The 20,059-nt window shown below is 45.7% G+C and overlaps 1 protein-coding gene across 1 annotated transcript in view; it reads right to left on the bottom strand.

The window, feature by feature from the left end:
- The window catches only part of LOC130111890 (netrin receptor UNC5C-like), a 375,592-nt gene that overhangs the window by 23,671 nt on the left and 331,862 nt on the right, over positions 1–20,059 (bottom strand). The window contains exons 10-12 of the mRNA XM_056279187.1: positions 19,809–20,026; positions 15,272–15,407; positions 11,420–11,507 (exon numbers count right to left, since the gene is read on the bottom strand). Of these exons, the coding sequence (XP_056135162.1) occupies positions 11,420–11,507; positions 15,272–15,407; positions 19,809–20,026 (442 nt within the window). The remainder of the gene's footprint in view (positions 1–11,419; positions 11,508–15,271; positions 15,408–19,808; positions 20,027–20,059) is intronic.

Here is a 20,059-nt window from a genome sequence, read left to right as displayed (position 1 = left end):
GTTCTCCCATGCATACTACATCACAAGTATTCTCCAGCCTCATGTTGCTGGAGATATTGACTTGGAAAGAGCCCATGTGGATACAGGAGATGACTCAACCCGTAGTGGTTATTTTTGATCCCCCCCCCACCCCCCTTATGTTTGGGGGGTGCTAACTATTGGCGGCATTATCGATTCAACAGCACCATGTTGCTGGGGATTGTTATTGATTCAGGAAGGGCTCAAATAGATAGGAGAGGCTACGGGAAACATACAGAGATACGGCACAAATGCAGACAGTATGACTCTGACTTACACGGCGGTGATGCAGCAGTCATCAACGTCTGAAGGGTTGATGTGCTATGGGGTTACTGGTCTTCAACATATTATTTATCTGGCTGTCATAACACGGATTGAAGAAACGCTCGATTTGTGTTTTGTTAAGGATGTAGAAAAACTAAGTGTGACAGTGCCTCTGGGTTTAAATTTGATGAGCTGAACTGAGTTTGGTAAACAGTCCTCTGCAACTTTAACATATAGGTGCTTTATTTTTTATAACTGTCTGAGATAAAAGAGAGAGGGTTCGTAGATGGATAAACACCTTTGGCTTACATCGTGCAAAGGCCTTAAGTTTTGGTTGAGTGGAAAAATATTTGAAGATTACCATTAGAATTGCTAATATCAAGGGCGTCCAGGTAGAGTAACGGTTTATTCCGTTTCCTACCAACACAGGGATCGGTGGTTCAAATCCCCGTGTTACCTCCGGCTTGGTCGGGCATCCCTACAGACACAATTGGCCGTGTCTGCAGGTGGGAAGCCGGATGTGGGTATGTTTCCTGGTCGCTGCACTAGCACCTCCTCTGGTCGGTCAGGGTGTGTGTTCAGGGGGGAGGGGGAACTGTGGGGAATAGCGTGATCCTCCCATGCGCTACGTCCCCCTGGTGAAACGCCTCACTGTCAGGTGAAAAGAAGGTGACTCCACATGTATCTGAGGAGGCATGTGGTAGTCTGCAGCCCTCCCCGGATCGACAGAGGGGATGGAGCAGCGACTGGGACAGTTAGGAAGAGTGGAGTGATTGGCAAAGTACAATTGGGGAGGAAAAGGGGGGGGGGGATAAAAAAATGTCTTAAGCTTTGATGGAATGGAAAGATATTTGAATATTACCATTAGCATTACTAATATCAATATTACTTTCATTATAACTATGCGAATGACTTTACACTAGTTTTACTGTTTCAGTGGGGAGTACCAGTCATACAGAGAAGAGGACTGTCTTCAGAATAAATTTGTATAATATAATAAGGCTCTTTCTTATTGACCACCATTTTCTGAGAGGTAAGGCAGGTAGCACATGGGCAGAATACGTATCGATGCCCTCAGATGAAATTCTCACTTCTGTTACAAGGAAGATAAGAAAGGAAATTAAATGCAAATAAAAGGAGGTAGTAGAGAGCCAAATAATAGCATTACAGCTCCATTTAATTTGTCCTATAATGGTTTTAAATATCTGGGGATCCATATCTTCTACCAACTAGAGGATCCAGTTAAGATTAATTTGTCTCCTATCCTTAAACACGTTAAATTGGATTTACTTAGATGGTCGTCACTTCTAATTTCCTGGCTGGGAGGGATAGCTGTTATTAAAATGAATATACTCCCTAGAGTTTTGTGTCCTATACAAATGATCACTAATACCATCCAAAGTAGCTTTTTTGAAGATCTGCACAGGAAGTTTATTTGGGAAAATAGACGTCCTAAAATGAGATTGGAAAAACTCCAACCCCCAGTGGTAAATAGAAGTCTTGCAGTACCAAACTTTCAATATTATTATTGGTCAATAAAATCGAATGCTGCATCCGGTGGGCCCAAGGACCACGGCCCTGCACGGAGCTGCGCCCAAAGAGGAAACACCGCGGGCGGTCTGACAGGATGCAGAAGCGGGGCAGGCTAAGCTAACTGCTAGCCCATGCAGACCGGCAGTTCTGTGAGTCATCTTGTCTGGTGTTCGTTCTCCTGGACAGTGATTTTTTGTTTTTTTTGTTGCTTAGTTTAGATATATGTGTTTAGTTTGGATATATGTATTCTTACTTCGGATATATGTGTTCTTAGTTGGATATATACACTCACCGGCCACTTTATTAGGCACACCTGTCCAACTGCTTGTTAACGCAAATTTCTAATCAGCCAATCACATGGCAGCAACTCAATGCATTTAGGCATGTAGACATGGTCAAGACGATCTGCTGCAGTTCAAACCGAGCATCAGAATGGGGAAGAAAGGTGATTTAAGTGACTTTGAACGTGGCATGGTTGTTGGTGCCAGACGGGCTGGTCTGAGTATTTCAGAAACTGCTGATCTACTGGGATTTTCACGCACAACCATCTCTAGGGTTTACAGAGAATGGTCCGAAAAAGAGAAAATATCCAGTGAGCGGCAGTTCTGTGGGCGAAAATGCCTTGCTGATGCCAGAGGTCAGAGGAGAATGGCCAGACTGGTTCGAGCTGATAGAAAGGCAACAGTAACTCAAATAACAACTCATTACAACCGAGGTATGCAGAAGAGCATCTCTGAACGCACAACACGTCGAACCTTGAGGCAGATGGGCTACAGCAGCAGAAGACCACACCGGGTGCCACTCCTGTCAGCTAAGAACAGGAAACTGAGGCTACAATTCACACAGGCTCACCAAAATTGGACAATAGAAGATTGGAAAAACGTTGCCTGGTCTGATGAGTCTCAATTTCTGCTGCAACATTCGGATGGTAGGGTCAGAATTTGGCGTCAACAACATGAAAGCATGGATCCATCCTGCCTTGTATCAACGGTTCAGGCTGGTGGTGGTGGTGTAATGGTGTGGGGGATATTTTCTTGGCACACTTTGGGCCCCTTAGTACCAATTGAGCATCGTGTCAACGCCACAGCCTACCTGAGTATTGTTGCTGACCATGTCCATCCCTTTATGACCACAGTGTTCCCATCTTCTGATGGCTACTTCCAGCTGGATAACGCGCCATGTCATAAAGCTCGAATCATCTCAGACTGGTTTCTTGAACATGACAATGAGTTCACTGTACTCAAATGGCCTCCACAGTCACCAGATCTCAATCCAATAGAGCACCTTTGGGATGTGGTGGACCGGGAGATTCGCATCATGGATGTGCAGCCGACAAATCTGCAGCAACTGCGTGATGCTATCATGTCAATATGGACCAAACTCTCTGAGGAATGTTTCCAGTACCTTGTTGAATCTATGCCACGAAGGATTAAGGCAGTTCTGAAAGCAAAAGGGGGTCCAACCCGGTACTAGCAAGGTGTACCTAATAAAGTGGCCAGTGAGTGTATGTTCTAGATTGGATATATATGTTCTAGTTTGGATATATGTGTTCTAGTTTGGATATATGTATTCTTACTTTGGATATATGTGTTCTTAGTTTGGATATATACACTACCGTTCAAAAGTTTGGGATCACCCAAACAATTTCGTGTTTTCCATGAAAAGTCACACTTATTCACCACCATATGTTGTGAAATGAATAGAAAATAGAGTCAAGACATTGACAAGGTTAGAAATAATGATTTGTATTTGAAATAAGATTTTTTTTACATCAAACTTTGCTTTCGTCAAAGAATCCTCCATTTGCAGCAATTACAGCATTGCAGACCTTTGGCATTCTAGCTGTTAATTTGTTGAGGTAATCTGGAGAAATTGCACCCCACGCTTCCAGAAGCAGCTCCCACAAGTTGGATTGGTTGGATGGGCACTTCTTTGAGCAGATTGAGTTTCTGGAGCATCACATTTGTGGGGTCAATTAAACGCTCAAAATGGCCAGAAAAAGAGAACTTTCATCTGAAACTCGACAGTCTATTCTTGTTCTTAGAAATGAAGGCTATTCCATGCGAGAAATTGCTAAGAAATTGAAGATTTCCTACACCGGTGTGTACTACTCCCTTCAGAGGACAGCACAAACAGGCTCTAACAGGTACTATTTAATGAAGATGCCAGTTGGGGACCTGTGAGGCGTCTGTTTCTCAAACTAGAGACTCTAATGTACTTATCTTCTTGCTCAGTTGTGCAACGCGGCCTCCCACTTCTTTTTCTACTCTGGTTAGAGCCCGTTTGTGCTGTCCTCTGAAGGGAGTAGTACACACCGGTGTAGGAAATCTTCAATTTCTTAGCAATTTCTCGCATGGAATAGCCTTCATTTCTAAGAACAAGAATAGACTGTCGAGTTCCAGATGAAAGTTCTCTTTTTCTGGCCATTTTGAGCGTTTAATTGACCCCACAAATGTGATGCTCCAGAAACTCAATCTGCTCAAAGAAGTGCCCATCCAACCAATCCAACTTGTGGGAGCTGCTTCTGGAAGCGTGGGGTGCAATTTCTCCAGATTACCTCAACAAATTAACAGCTAGAATGCCAAAGGTCTGCAATGCTGTAATTGCTGCAAATGGAGGATTCTTTGACGAAAGCAAAGTTTGATGTAAAAAAAATCTTATTTCAAATACAAATCATTATTTCTAACCTTGTCAATGTCTTGACTCTATTTTCTATTCATTTCACAACATATGGTGGTGAATAAGTGTGACTTTTCATGGAAAACACAAAATTGTTTGGGTGATCCCAAACTTTTGAACGGTAGTGTATGTTCTAGTTTGGATATATATGTTCTAGTTTGGATATATGTGTTCTTAGTTTGGACATAGGTGTCCTTATTTTGGATATATGTGTTAAATTTGGATATATATGTTCTAGTTTGGATATATGTGTTCTTAGTTTGGATATATGTGTTCTTAGTTTGGATATATGTGTTTAGTTTAGATATATATGTTCTAGTTTGGATATATGTGTTCTTAGTTTGGACATAGGTGTCCTTATTTTGGATATATGTGTTAAGTTTGGATATATATGTTCTAGTTTGGATATATGTGTTCTAGTTTGGATATATGTGTTCTTAGTTTGGATATATGTGTTATAGTTTGGATATAAGTGTTTAGTTTGGATGTAGGTGTTCTTTGTTTACATATATGTGTTCTTGTAGTTTTTGGATATGTGTTTTTGTCTTTGTGTTGCACCGCTCTGGGTTGGGGGTAACGATATTTCATTTCATGTATGCAATTACATGAAGTGAAATGACCAAGTGTTCCTGAGTCCTGAAAAACCAATCAGAATGGGTGGCTCAAGACCTTAATTCAATATGGTTAGACTTTGAATCTCAGGGATGTAGCTCGTACTCATTATCAAGTGCACCATAGGCAATTACCAGGTATGAGGACAACTTTATTGTGAGTAACATTCTTAGCACACGGACTAGTCTAAAGAAGGCATTTTCTATCACCAGAAGATACTCTCTTTAAGCACTTATTGTTGATAATCCCAATTGTATTCCTCCTTGTGTTGACCCTGGCTTCAAAGAGAGGAACACATGTGAAATCCAGATGATAAATCATTTCTATGAAGGAGCTACTACGAAATCATTTAACCAACTTCAGAAAGCATACGGGCTATATTTTTACTTTTTCAGATATTTATAAATTCGAAGGTCATGGCCCAGAGTAGATTGAGGCACTCACTCACCAGGTGTGCCTGCTGAAGAGGAAAATAATTAGCTACATTTACCATGAACTGCTCTGTTTAAGTAGCATCAATACTCTCAGCAGCCAATCATGGGAAAGGTAGCATAAAACTGCAATCACTGATCACCAGTGGACAACAATCATGTTAAATAGAAAAAGAATATGTAGCAATTACATATCCCAGGAAACTCAATTCAAGATTATACATGAATTACAAACTACGCCATAGTGTAGAAACAAATATGGCAATGACTGTTCGGGTGTATGTGTAAGGTGCAAGCAACATGTAGGCTCCTATGTGCATTTAATGAGGCTCTGTCCACACTTCATAAATTTTGGGTTGAGACTGGCAACCAAGTATCATCCATAATACACTGTCCTATTGAGCTTAATCCTCTACAATGTATCTTAGGCCTACATGCTGCCTCACCTGAATTAAACAGACATAAGAGAATCCTTAGTATTTTGTGGTCCTGTGCATGGTTATCAATCTTACAGCGCTGGCTAGACAATGCCAAACCATCTGTTTCACGTTGGCTTTATAATGTTCTATAATTTCTCACACATATTCTGCAAGGAGATATGAATGGGTTTTTCTCTGTCTGGAGCCCTGTTATAGATTTTATTGGAGAGGACTATGCTGAAATCATATTAAAGGGTTTTGAAACCGTGGGAGCCAAGTGATCCCCAAAGGGTAAAGTCCACATGTTAATTAACATTTCATTGTTATTGTAGTTACAATATGGAGGATGATGATCTATGGTTGTGCTGTTTTCATATGTTAGTCTGATTGTTTGTATGGCTAGCTGTTGTCTAGGCTAGTATTTGTGTTATGTACCATACATTTTGAGGGTACATAAGTGTATAACTGAAAATAAAATGGTGGGAAAATGGAAATTAAACTAACAAAAACAATCTCCTTTTTTATCCTGTATTTTGTGTGTGCATGTGTGTGTGTGTGTGTGTGTGTGTGTGCATGTGTGTGCGTGCGTGCATGTGTAAGCATGTCACATGATGTGGGGTTTGAGTAAATCTCATGGCACTAGAATCTAGAAGCAACTCAATGTAAGGTCAAGCCAATTTTATTTTATTTGAACATCCCTGTGATGGCCTGAGGGCCTGTCCAGGGTGTCTCCCCACCTGCCGCCCAATGACTGTTGGGATAGGCTCCAGCATCCCCGCGACCCTGAAAGCAGGATAAGCGGTTCGGATAATGGATGGATGGACGTATCGCCCATTATCACAAATTACAAATTTGCCTCAGCAGGCTTCATAGCAATGCAACATCCTGTCCTTAGAGCCTTGCGTCGGATAAGGAACAACCCTTTAATGGAGAAAAAACAAAAACCAAACTTTTTTCTCTCTATGTATTTTGAATCAAAATTTTAAGTGGAAAAAAATGACCCTGTGGCGGACACTGGGGGCTATGCCTCTCACCCAGCAGGGCTGTGAGCTGGGGGCGAGGTTTACGTTCCCGGGCTCGCCGGTGCAGGGTTGTTCCTGCTGCAGTTGGTTTTTGGAGTTGAGGAATAAACATCAAACACGCCTTGGTCTCCTGTGTTTTTCCTCATCCTGCCACATTGGTGACCCCGAATTGAACATGTTTAGAGCAGAAGAGGAGTGTGAATCCACTTCAGCCACGCCGCCCCAACTCTCACAGCCGGCCGTTCTCGCCGCGGCTGTGAAGCTCCCAGAGTTCTGGCAGAGCGACCCGGCCTCATGGTTCCAGCATGTCGAGGCACTGTTCAACCTGCGTGGAATCTCTGCAGACGACTCCGGATACTATCTGGTCGTCGCTGCGCTGGACCAGCAGTCCACACGCCGGGCCATGCAGCTATTGCGCGCCCCTCCGCAACACGATAAATACGTCGCCCTCAAACATCTTCTGCTCCGGAGGTACAGCCTATCTGCCGCAGAGAGGGCAGATAGAATTCTTTCCCTATCCGGTTTGGGCGACGGGACGACTATGGATCTCATGGACAATATGCTGTCGCTGCTAGGCTCGGACGAAGGTGGATTCCTTTTCCGTCTCCTGTGTGCGCGGCTTTGGCTAACTCCCCGTGTCTGGCCGCTGGTGACTGCCAAGGTTTGGCTGAGGAGGCCGATCGGGTCCTGCTGGCTACCAGATGGTTCTCTGTGCAGAGTGTGGCATCGGAGCCTCTGCAGCTGGCGTCGGAGGACGCGGACCAGGCACTGGTGGCTGAAGTGACTGCCCGGAGACGGCGCGGGAGAGGCCTCTGTTTCTTCCACCAGCGGTTCGGCGGCAAAGCGAGGCGCTGCGTTCCTCCATGCATGTTTGAGGCGCCGGGAAATTCCAGGGCCAGCGCTCAGTAGCAGCTGTGGGCGCTGGCGGACGTAGTGAGCTGCTCTTCATTAAGGACACGATGTCAGGAAGATGGTTTCTGGTGGACTCAGGCTCGCAAAAGAACCTACTCCCTCCTGCTAAGACAGACAGGTCGGCCGAAGGCGGCAGCCCACAGTTAAGTGCAGCTAACGGTTCGTCCATTGCGATGTTTGGCACAAGGTTGGTGACTGTTTGCTTCCACGGGCGCCATTTTGAGTGGGACTTTGTAGTCGCCGCCATTACTGTTCCTATTTTCGGCACGGATTTTCTGTGTGCTAATGGTCTGCTTGTTGATGTTGCAAACCGCCGTTTAATTGATGCTGTGTCTTTCGCCACTTTTCCGTGCGAGACAGGGGGAGCCGGGCCGTTAACACACGCTAACTTTTCAGCATTAGGGGATGTTTTTCAGCTTTTGCTGGCGGATTTTCCATCGGTGACTACACCTGCCTTTTCCACCGCGGTTACTAAACATGGGGTAGAACATTTCATTCCCACTGTGGGACCACCAGTTTTTGCGCGCACGCGGCGCCTCAACACGGTAACAGTTTGGACTGCTGGTGATTGACTTCTTGGGTCACCGCATTTCGCCGCAAGGCGCGGTCCCGTGGCCTTCTAAGGTGCAAGCGGTGGCGGAATTTCCCCGCCCAGTCTCTGTTAAGGCATTGCAGGAATTCTTAGGCATGGTGAATTTCTATAACCGTTTCCTCCCTCGCGCTGCCCACCTCCTTCAGCCACTTTATGAAGCCCTGCGGCTTAAGTAGGCTAACGACCCTGTCGACTGGACTCCCGAACGGGTCCAGGCCTTTGACGGAGCTAAGTGCGCCCTGGCTAACGCTGCCCTCCTCGCCCATCCCACACCCATGGCGTCCATAGCTTTAACAACCGATGCGTCTGACATAGCCGTGGGGACTGTGGTTGAACAGCGTGTGGCGAATGCGTGGCAGACACTCGCATTTTTTAGCTGCAAACTGCGGGATAGCGAGCGCAAGTACAGCGTTTTTGACCGGGAGTTGCTGGCACTGCACCTTGCAACCTGGCATTTCCGCTTCCTGCTGGAGGGTCGCCCATTCACGGCTTATGTGGATCATAAGCCGCTGACTTTTGCCAGGTCCAAGGTGACTGAGCCGTGGTCTGCTCGTCAGCAGCGCCACCTAGCGGCGATCTCCGAGTTCACAACGGACATTCAGCATGTGGCCGGGAAGTCCAACCCTGTCGCTGATTGTCTGTCACATGTGCTTGTGTGTCCTGTGCACTTCGGTGTGGATTTCTCTGCTATGGCACCCGACCAGCCCAGTGACCCGGACGTCCTTGCCCTTAGGTCAACGCGTACCGGTCTCAAGCTAGAGGACGCTGTGATGCAGGAAGGCAGTCCTGCCCTTCTCTGCGATGTCTCCACCGGCCGTCCCCGCCCCGTTGTTCCAGTGGCCTGGCGCCGTCGAGTTTTCGATTCGATTCACTCCCTCTCGCACCCTGGAGTTCGGGCGTCTGTGAAGTTGGTCGGTTCCAAGTTCGTCTAGCCTGGCCTCCGCAAGGACGTCAAGGGGTGGGCAGCTGCATGTGTAGCGTGCCAGTGCGCTAAGGTCTACCAGCACACTAAATCGCCCCTCGAACCGTTTCCGATCCCGGCCAGACGTTTCAACCATGTGCATGTGGACCTGGTGAGCCCTCTACCTTCTTCACAGGATTTTACGCACCTGCTCACAATGGTAGATCGGACCACCAGGTGGCCAGAGGCTGTCCCTCTATCCTCCACAACATCCTCGGATGTTGCACGTGCTTTTCTTTCCTCCTGGGTCGCCTGTTTCGGCACTCCGTCAGATATCACCTCAGACAGGGGCCCCCAGTTTGTGTCAGAGCTCTGGTCGGCACTTACGCGATCCTTGGGTGTGCAAGTACACCGCACTACCGCGTATCACCCTCAGGCTAACGGCTTGTGTGAACGTTTTCACCGGTTGCTCAAGGCAGCGCTGTGCGCTGCGCTCTCGGATGGTAACTGGGTGGATCGTTTACCTTGGGTTATGCTCGGGTTGTGTTTGGCTCCTAAGGAGGACCTCGACGCTTCACCCGCTGAGCTGGTGCTCGGTCAGCCGCTCCGCGTCCCTGGGGAATTTTTGCCTGGGAGTTCCGCTCCTCGACCCCGTCCGGCCGTTTATCCTTTTTTGTCCGACAGCACTCGAGTTCCAGGTCCCATTCACCACTGTTTTCCGCGGTCGTTCATGCCTGCGGAGCTCATGTCGGCTCGTTTTGTTTTTGTACGGCATGATGCTCACCGTTCGCCCCTCCAACCCCCATTTCGGGTTCTTGAGACGGGTCCTAATGGTTTTGTGCTGGATATGGGTGGGCGTAGGGAGCGTGTCACGCTTGATAGGCTTAAACCGGCGCACAGGGTGGCAGGCGAAGTTGTGTTTCCGCCCCAGGTTCCCCGTCGGGGTCGTCCTCCTTCCAGGACCCCGGCAGTGTCTTCACGGGTTCAGTGTTCTGCTTCTCAGCCGGCTTTGGACTGTGTTTCACCTACTGTTTCGGCTGAGGGACGGCGCAGCCGTTATGGCAGGCTGCTTAAGCTTCCAGTGAGACACTAATTTTCTTTCCAGGAGTCCCTGCTGGGTGTTCGGGGGGGGGGGGGGGGAGGCTGTGTGGCGGACACTAGGGGCTATGCCTCTGACCCAGCAGGACTGTGAGCTGGGGGCGTGGTTTACGTTCCCGGGCTCGCCGGTGCAGGGTTGTTCCTGCTGCAGTTGGTTTTTGGAGTTGAGGAATAAACATCAAACTCGCCTTGGTCTCCTGTGTTTTTCCGCATCCTGCCACAACCCAAAAGTGAGTGTATTTCACTCATGTACATAACTGGAGATTAAAGAATCTCATAAAACAGGATTCGTGTGATCTGATTCCAAAAAACTTTTCAGATCCAATTCAAAACACAATAAACCCTTTGCAAGCATATTTAAATGACCTTACCGATCACTAAATAAACATATAAGAAAGGGAAAGGACCATTTTGATTGTGTGATTAAAGGCAACAGTAATTTAAAGAACTACTGAAAAAAAACACAACATGGATGCACTCTGTGCATAAGAATTAATAGTTTGACTGCATATTGGTGGAGTAATACAAAATTAACACAAATACTGAAATTATACTTCTGGGTAAGAGGAAAATTGTATTCTAAAGCAAAATTTTAACCAGGCCAATCACTAATCTGTAACATATTACGCTGTAATCTCTTCAACCCCGCTGGAACACTAGTTTTAATCCGGGGACGATTATTATCTTGGACACCTGAGGTAAGAATTGACTGTTATTGACTAGATTGCCAAAGGAGGATGCACATGGTGAGAAACTCACTGTTGATAATAGGGATTGACATCTTGCTGTGCATCCTAAACTCACATCCCACTGTGAAAACCTGCCCATGTAACCACACAAACAACCCTGAGAAACTGCTCCCTTTTGGGGGGGGGGAGAGAGAGAGAGAGAGAGAGAGAGAGAGAGAGAGAGAGAGAGAGAGAGAGAGAGAGACTTACCTTAAGCTGTCCTTTCTGTGCACGGTCACATACATTTCATAAACTCTACCCTGAGGAACTGCTCCTGCTGGTACCAGTAAGCTCACACCTGCAGGTGGGAAAGGATGGGGGGGGGGGTATAGAGAGACAGATAGAATAGGGGAGAGCAGTAACAGTGAAAGACAAAGAGGCAGAGGGAAGTGTAGAGATGAGTAACAATCGGGGAAAAAAGCAAGATAACATGAATCAATCATTAATTTTCACATTAGACTTCAGTTATTGATTTCACCAGGCAGAACAGCATTATTGAATGAACAAAGTATTTGCATTAATGAATTATTGCAATTAATTATTGAGTAATCTTTAATCCAAGCAACTGATTTCGTGTATCAGTCGAGCTCCAACGAATACCATCAAGTTAATCCTGATATGATGTTCTATGATGATGTTGCATTATTCATCATTTGTCCCAGCTCACTGAGTTTGACTTGTGATTTATGAATCTACAGGAGGGTATTTTAATGTACCCCATGAACTCCCAAAGCCGTCTTGTGTAGCATGATAACTGAGCGTAGTTGGGTGGTGTAGTGACTTCTCTCCGGTTCTTGAGAAATCCATGGGGCAAATATACATGCAGGCATGGATGATGTTGGTAAAGACCCATATACAGACACACATAACCAGACAGGTCACATTTACAGGTGACGGCTTACATCATTATCGTCTTTTTATTCAATATTTAAAACAAACTTTTATTGAAGGCCTTTTTAATAGTGAATCATTTATTCCTTTTCTTATTATCTACTTATTTTTTTCTCTTTTTCTCATCTTTTATTGTATTGAGTCCTCCTTTTAGCTCTTCTATGTTTTTTTGTGTTTTTTGGAGGTTCCCCCCCTTTTTATCCCCAACTGTACTTGGCCAGTTACCCTATTTTCCAAGCCGTCCCAGTCGCTGCTCCACCCCCTCTGCCGATCCGGGGAGGGCTGCAGACTACCACATGTCTCCTCCGATACATGTGGAGTCGCCAGCCACTTCTTTTCACCTGACAGTGAGGAGTTTCACCAGGGGGACGTAGCACATGGGAGGATCACACTATTCCCCGCAGTTCCCCCCGTCCCCCAAACAGGTGCCCTGACTCACCAGAGGAGGTGCTAGTGCAGCGACCAGGACACATCCGCCTTCCCACCTGCAGACACGGCCAGTTGTGTCTTTTGGGACGCCTGACCAAGCCGGAGGTAACACAGGGATTCGAACTGGTGATCCCCGTGTTGGTCGGCAATGGAATACAACGTTACACTACCTGGACGCCCATGACATCTTTTTAGTTGTTTGTAAAAGTCCATTTGTTTCGGCCTTTTTTGTAGTTCGAAATTCAGGATTCCTTTCATTACCTTACATTCAGTCTCGTCCATCAGTTACCTTAAGTTTAGTCTACTAAGCTCGGCCGCATGGATGTAAGCACAGCATCGAACAACGACGGCATACATCTTCTTTGAATGTGTACTGGGATACCTGCAATTTTTGCCATCGCCCTCTCTTCAGGCAAAAGCACGGACATCAAAATTCAATATTTGATACCAAATTTCCGAAAGCGGGTATCAAAAGTCAAAAACCTGACATCAAATTTCAATTATGATATCACATTGCCAGATCTTAATCTACTAAGAGCCGCTATATTTGTGCTTCAAAGTGCACCGCGAGAAATGCAGCCAACTTCATAGTGAGCAGTGTGCTCAGGGTGTGAAGAGCGTACGTTTGGTACTTTTCCTGGAAACGGGGAGGAACATATTATCAGCAGGTGTGGTCGGGGCTGGTGTTGAACAAACCAATCAAATCTCTTCTTTTCCTTCCCTTCACGTTGATAGCGTGCCGAGACCGCTAATTCAGTGATGGAAGCAAGAGAGCACAGGCCAGAGCTTTCCACACACAGAACAAGTGTGGGACATGCAGAATCATCTCCCGAATTTCAGCCAAAGGTTTACGTCAATAAATTATCAGTCAGAAACAACAGGATACAATCCGCAAGTACGAGTTTTTATGTCAGGACTATCTTGTCAAATAACAAACATACAAAAAACACACCATTGGTTAGGATAGTTTATAGGCCAGAGAACCCTCTTAATGCTATGCCTTTTCAAAATGCAAGTCATTGAGTTTAAAAATATAGGTGCCAAGTGTTTTATTATTCTATGTCAATTAATTTCTCTTTGTCTCACTCAATGTAGTCATGCCAATGAAGCACCACACATCTCACACGGTTCTTTCCCTTGATACAGGAAGCCTGGCTCTGTGGACTTGACAGTAGCATAAAAAGTGAACAGACTAATTAGCGTGAATCAGAGGGAAGAAGGAATAAAAAAAATTAATAAAACTGAAGACACTTACTATGCCTTCGTAGTGCTACCATTTACAAATTGCGTGCCCATTAGATAGGTAGCGCGTAGGTTATTTTTAGGTTACAGCACGACAGGCAGCCTATATGACAGGCCACTTTCATGTTTTGAATCGTTTTTATAAATGTGCTGCAGTGTGTTTTGTGTCTTTCCCATCTCCATGCTGCACGTCTGATTTATTAATTAAAAATAATGAATTTCCCACGTGGTGAAACCATAGATTTGTTGTGTGGACCACTGGTCTTTAAGCATATCTGAGCAGAAAGGGAATATATATAAAAGAATGATTGCACTTAGGCCCGAACGTCTTCGGCATCTTTCATCTTTTCTCTGGTGAGCAGTGAAGACACAAGAATAAATAGACCTGCCTTCTGCCTTCTTTCAAATAACACTAAGTGGGTAGATGTAATCCCAGTAGTTAACCCTTAATCAAGCCTTTCAGGATGTAGAGCTATGCCTATATGGCGATATATATTTATGTCTATGTTGTGTGCGCCTTCGCCAATTAAAGTGCAAAAGCACAAAACTGGAGTGGACCCTATGCTGTGCACTGCTGGCCTGGTGCAAGCTGGCAGGCAGCATACGGCAGTCATCAAGGTCATTCTTGACACAAAAATTGCAACACGCCACTGGATTGTCAACAACACCCCTCCTACTGTAACTCTCCAACCACTTCGGTGCGCGTTAGTCATCAAAATACCAATGAGATCAGCGTGAAGAAAACGTGACTGTGCCTCAGGAAAATACCACTTTAGCAGCACTGAGCCGTGTTTCACGCCGTATGCCTGCACGAAAAGTGGGCCTATTGTCTCAAAAGCACTGAAAGATAAATTAACCCCCCCCCCCCCCCAGATATTTCGCAAACAATATTTATTATCCAAACCGCTCGTCCTGCTTTCAGAGTCGCGGGGATGCTGGAGCCTATCCCAGCAGTCATTGGGCGGCAGGCAAGGAGACACCCTGGGCAAGCTGCTAGTCCATCACAAGGCCAACACACACACACACACACTCACACCTGGGGACAATTTTAGTATGGCCAATTCATCTGACCTGCATGTCTTTGGACTGTGGCAGGAAACTGGCGCACCCAGAGGAAACCAAAGCAGACACGGGGAGAACATGTGAACTCCACACAGAGGATGACCCCCAAGGTTGGACAACCCTGGGGCTCGAACCCAGGAGCTTCTTGCTGTGAGGTGACTACACTAACCTATGCGCCACCGTGCCGCCATACACATGGCGGCACAAATATTATCAGCTTTCAAAAATCTGATAACAAACTGTGATAATGACTTGCACATGACATAACACCTAATTACCCACCTAAGTTGTGTGCTAAGATATTTCACTGGCTGCTGAATCATAATTGAACCACAGATTGTCTTGTCCTCTCTGTTTGTCCATTTATAAATGGACAAACAGAGAGGACAAGAGGTGGAGATATAAAGCAATTGAAATTTTCAGGAAAACTGTATTCACCTGAGTTAGGGACAATGAGGTGTCCTCCTTGGTTGTTGAAGGATCCGTGTGCCGTACAGGAAGGGTCTCGTGTTCGGGCCAAGCTCTGGTTGCGGAGGTTCATTGTATCACTATTATCCAACAGGGACTGAGTTACCTGGGAATCAGTGTTGAAAAGTTAATGGTATTAAAAAAGAAGGAAAAATATCACACTACAGAATACTAAATCAGATAAAAACTAGGTCAAGAGGTGATGTTATAAAACTTTGGGGAATATCAAAACTTATCTGTCTGAGATTTACTTACAATGTTGTCTGAGAACAATACATGCATGGTGCAAACTACGGAGCTGGAGGGGGGGGGCTCAGCTCCCCTTAATAAGACATGGGCTCCCCTGAAAACGTGAGTGAATTGTGAAATTTTGGGGGGTCTCTAAAAATATTGACAATGTGTTATTTTGACATGCAATTTCAGTTCTGTGTATCATCATCATCATGGATTATTATGTGTAAAATTGCGAAGGTGTAGATTCGTAGAAAAAAAATATAAACGTTGGAGGCTGAGTCCCATTGATCTCTCTTTAGCGATTTCTTTTTGCAGTTAGCATCAATAGCCATATCAAAAAGAAAATAAGGCAGTTTAATTAACTTTGGTTTCACTACGATATCATGTTCTAGTGATGTTAGCATGACCGAGGCATCTGCTGCAAGCACACCACCCGCTGGGGTGCCAACGCCGCAGGAAGAAGCTGAAGAAAGGTCCTCTCTGGCTGAAGATGGTGGAGGTAACAGCTCGTCAGAGGGAGAGGCCACGGCCGGTCACGATCCTAACCCCTCTTGCTCTTCTCTCCCGTCAAACTGGAACAACCAGCAATGGAGAGACTGGAAGAGCTGTAATACATGGCTGTTTGTCAAGGATGGAAGCTTGGGGTGCACCGCTTTCAGGGACGCTAAAACCCTTCTTCTGTCTGAAAAGGTACCTGGCATGCACTTGTCTGAGGAGTTGATTAACGGGGAAGTAAGCAGCACTGCTCAGAACAAGTTGCGAAAAAACATATATAAACATTAGGACAGCATTGCACACAAGAGGGCCATTGAAGTGGCATTGACTAAGCAAAAGGCGATTCTGCCAAATAAAGTCATTGAGGTGAATTCCAAGTTAATGGAGGAGGCCGCAGCATCATTCAGGACCGCCTATATGGTGGCTAAGGAAAGGCTGTCTTACAGAACGCTCACCCCTTTAATGAAGCTTCAGGAGCTTTATGGCGCAAAGTTGGGATCTGCGCATAAATCAGATAACTCCTTGTGATGTCTTGAGTTAATGCAGTTGGAGGACAATAAGGGGAGCTAGAGGACAATATAGGATGTAAGTGAATGTAAGAGGGGAGAAGGAGTGTGACGTGGGTTGTTCAAGTAAAGAAGCGTATGGTAACAGATGTGTGTCTTTGAGTGGTCCCTTAGCAACACAACACTCCTGCACTGAGATTATAGGTCATATTGCACAGCAAATGCGGAAGAAGTTTGTTTCGAATATTTGAGAGCTTAATTCAAAAATCACTATCACCATTGATGAAAGCACAGTACACGGTCGTGCCTATCTCATCGTATATGTGACATGTGATGTGAGTGGCAAAGGCGATTTGGAAAATGTTTTTTTAGACATTGTAGAGCTGACACAAGGGACAGATGCAGGATCCATTTACAAGAGTTTGAGACACTGCTTTCGCACAGTGGGATTAGATGATGAGTTTTTGGGGAAACACCTCATCAGCATTGCCACAGATGGGGCTTCAGTTCTCACAGGCAAAACCGCTGGAGTCATTTCAAGGCTTAAGCGTGACTTTCCAAACATCCAGTCCATACATTGCTTGGCCCACCGCCTTGAATTGGCTGTCCATGATTCTCTGAAAGTGGTTACTGGATGTAATCATTTCGAGTTTTTGTACCACCAGTCTGCAAAGAATGTGAAATTGCTTGAGGAAGCAGCTCCAAATCTAAATATGCAGATTTTGAGAACTGGACAGATATTCACCATCAGATGGGTGGCAAGTAGTTTCAATACTGTAAAGGCAGTCTGGAATAACTACCCTGCTTTAGCGCGCCACTTCAAAATTGCAAGCTAGGATGAAACCGAGAGGAAGAAATTAATGGCGCTATACAGACACCTCACAAACTCTGGGTTTTTACTTGATCTGGCTTGCATGAAAGACATACTCCGTGAGCTACAGGGTCTGTCACTGAAATGTCAGCAAAGAGACATCACTCTAGTGGATGCCAGTCGCCACATTCTGCAGTCTATTGGTATACTGAAAGCAATGAAAGTGAGTGGAGGTAAATCCACACAGAAGACCGAACAGCGCACTTCCCTGGGGCTGTTTAAAGATGTTCAGCTAGTTAAGGGCACGGGCAAGATTAACCGAAATCAGTTTAATCAATCTGTGATCGACAATCTCACAAGGCGAATGCCAGAATGAGACCTCCTACAGGTGTTGAAACCCCTGGACAAGAACTATTGGCCACAGGATCGGAATGCTTTGATTCTGTATGGAGAAAACGAAGTACGGGCACTTGCTAAAATGCTTGGAGAACCAGCCAGAGAGGCGGTCGAGGAGTTCCGCGACTGGAAGTTACAAGACAGAGCACCAGGCAAAAAGCTGAAAAAGCTTTGTACAGCGAGTAGAACATACCTTCCCACTTCAGCTGAGTGTGAGAGGGGATTTTCTGCCATCAATGATACTGACAGCAAGACCCGCAATAGGTTGCATGAAAACAGCCTCTCATCGCTCTTTTTTCTGGATATTAATGGGCCCCTGCTGGAGAGTTTCGACCCAATGCCCTTTATCACATTTTGGATTAAGGCAGGTTATCGCCCGTCCACATCATGGATTTCTGGACGAACAGCAAAGGCAGCTGACCCCAGGCCTCTGTGGTCGATTCTGTATTAAGGTAAGGCCTGTTATTCCCAATGTGTTGTGGCTGGGTTGTTGTAGGTCTACGTGACCCTCGATGTCTTAATTGAACGGAGGAATTATGTTGTTCTTCTGTAGCCTGTGACGGGTAACTTTAACCGTTGTTGATGTACTCGACTGTAGGCAGCCTGATGTGCTTTGTTTATAGCCTATTTTATTTAGAGGGAGTATAAGAGTATATATTTATATAGCCTATACGGTGTGCTGGCATAAAGCAAGTAGGCCATACACTTGCAGCTGTTGTATCTTTGTAAATCGTTCACTTTTCAGGCACGCGCAAGCGCATGCGCAAGCGCCCCCCCCCCCTGGTCGGTGAAAAAAAAAAATACAAAAGTGGGCTCCCCGGAAGGCGACGGTATAGTTCGAACACTGAATACATGTGCTGCATATCTTGTAACAGTCCTGCTTTTACCATTCTCACATTGTTAATCCATTGTTATCAATTTGAATTGATTTCATTTAAAACTTTTAATCCAAGGCTGGTTGGCTGTGGACTTATGCTGTATCCGAGCATTTGGCATAGATGTGGTTCTTCCAATGGAGGAATTATTTAGAAAATAAAAAGATGAATAAAATCAGAATCAGAAACACTTTATCTGTCATTTCATTTCATGCAGTTCATTTCATGCAGTTGTGCACATGAAATGAAGCACGATTTCCCACAGCAGTGCGACACAAAGACAAAAACACACCCAAAACTGCAAGAACTACAAGAACACACATATCCAAACTAACACATATACTATCTAAACTAAAAAAAAAAAAATCACTGTCCAGGAGAACAAACGCCAGCCAGGATGACTGTCGGAACTGCCGGTCTGCATGGGCTAGCAGTTAGCTTAGCCCTCCCCACTTCCGCGTCCTGTCAGACCGCCCTCGGCGTTTGCTCTTTGGGCGCAACTCCAGTCAGCGACGTTGTCCTTGAGCCCACAGGATGCAGCAGACCAAGCTCCTTCAGCCGATCCAACGTTAGCTCTCCTAGCCAGACACCTTTGACACACCTCAGTCAAGGTTAGGCAAGGCTGCCGCCAGACTGCCCTCAGTGTTATCGGAACTGTCTGTCTGCATGGGCTAGCAGTTAGCTTAGCCTGTCCCGCTTCCGCATCCTGTCAGACTGCCCTCGGCGTTTCCTCTTTGAGTATAGCTCCAGGCAGGGCCGTGGCCCCTGGGTCCATGGGCCACAGCAGACCAAGCTCTCCCAGCTAATCCAGTGCCAGCTCTCCCAACCATCAAACAAAGACAAACTTAAGACGCAGATGTGGACAAAGACACTGCTGGGTGAATTTGCGTCGCCATCTTCCCACACCAGTACTGGTTGAGGCCGCTGCAAATGTGACTTTGCGCCACCATCTTCCCACACCGGAAGCAGAAATGCAGCACTAATGCAGGATAAACTGTATGCAGGATGTTGATCTTCTGCAATAACTTCTACCTGGTATGATCCTACCTCAGATATCATTTACCTGGAAAAATATCCTCACATTTCATTCCTTTAGGGTGCGCAGGTTAAATGTGTGTAGAAATTTTGATAAATGCAATCATTTCAAGTTAAAAGTGAGTGGCCTTTGAGGTGGATATGTGTAACCTTACCTTGGGAGACAGCTTAGATGAGAAGTCCCCTCCTAGATCGTCCTGCGGAGTGACCAGACCAGAGGAGTTGTAGACTTTGATCTTTAAGTTGGGCAGAGGGTCCAGGAGAGGAGAGTTGGTCATGGGGATCTTGTCTGATACGTCATGGAGGGCGTACACAGGACCGCGATACATGGCGGCTGCATTGGTTAAGTCAGGAGGAGCTGTCAGAAGATCCGCTAGAAAAAAAGACAAAGAAATAGGGAGTGGGT

The sequence above is a fragment of the Lampris incognitus genome, chromosome 1 (assembly GCF_029633865.1).
Source record: "Lampris incognitus isolate fLamInc1 chromosome 1, fLamInc1.hap2, whole genome shotgun sequence".
NCBI classification, from domain to species: domain Eukaryota; kingdom Metazoa; phylum Chordata; class Actinopteri; order Lampriformes; family Lampridae; genus Lampris; species Lampris incognitus.
The sequence above is the reverse complement of the archived record's forward strand: the minus strand, read 5'-3'. Positions and strand labels throughout refer to the sequence as shown.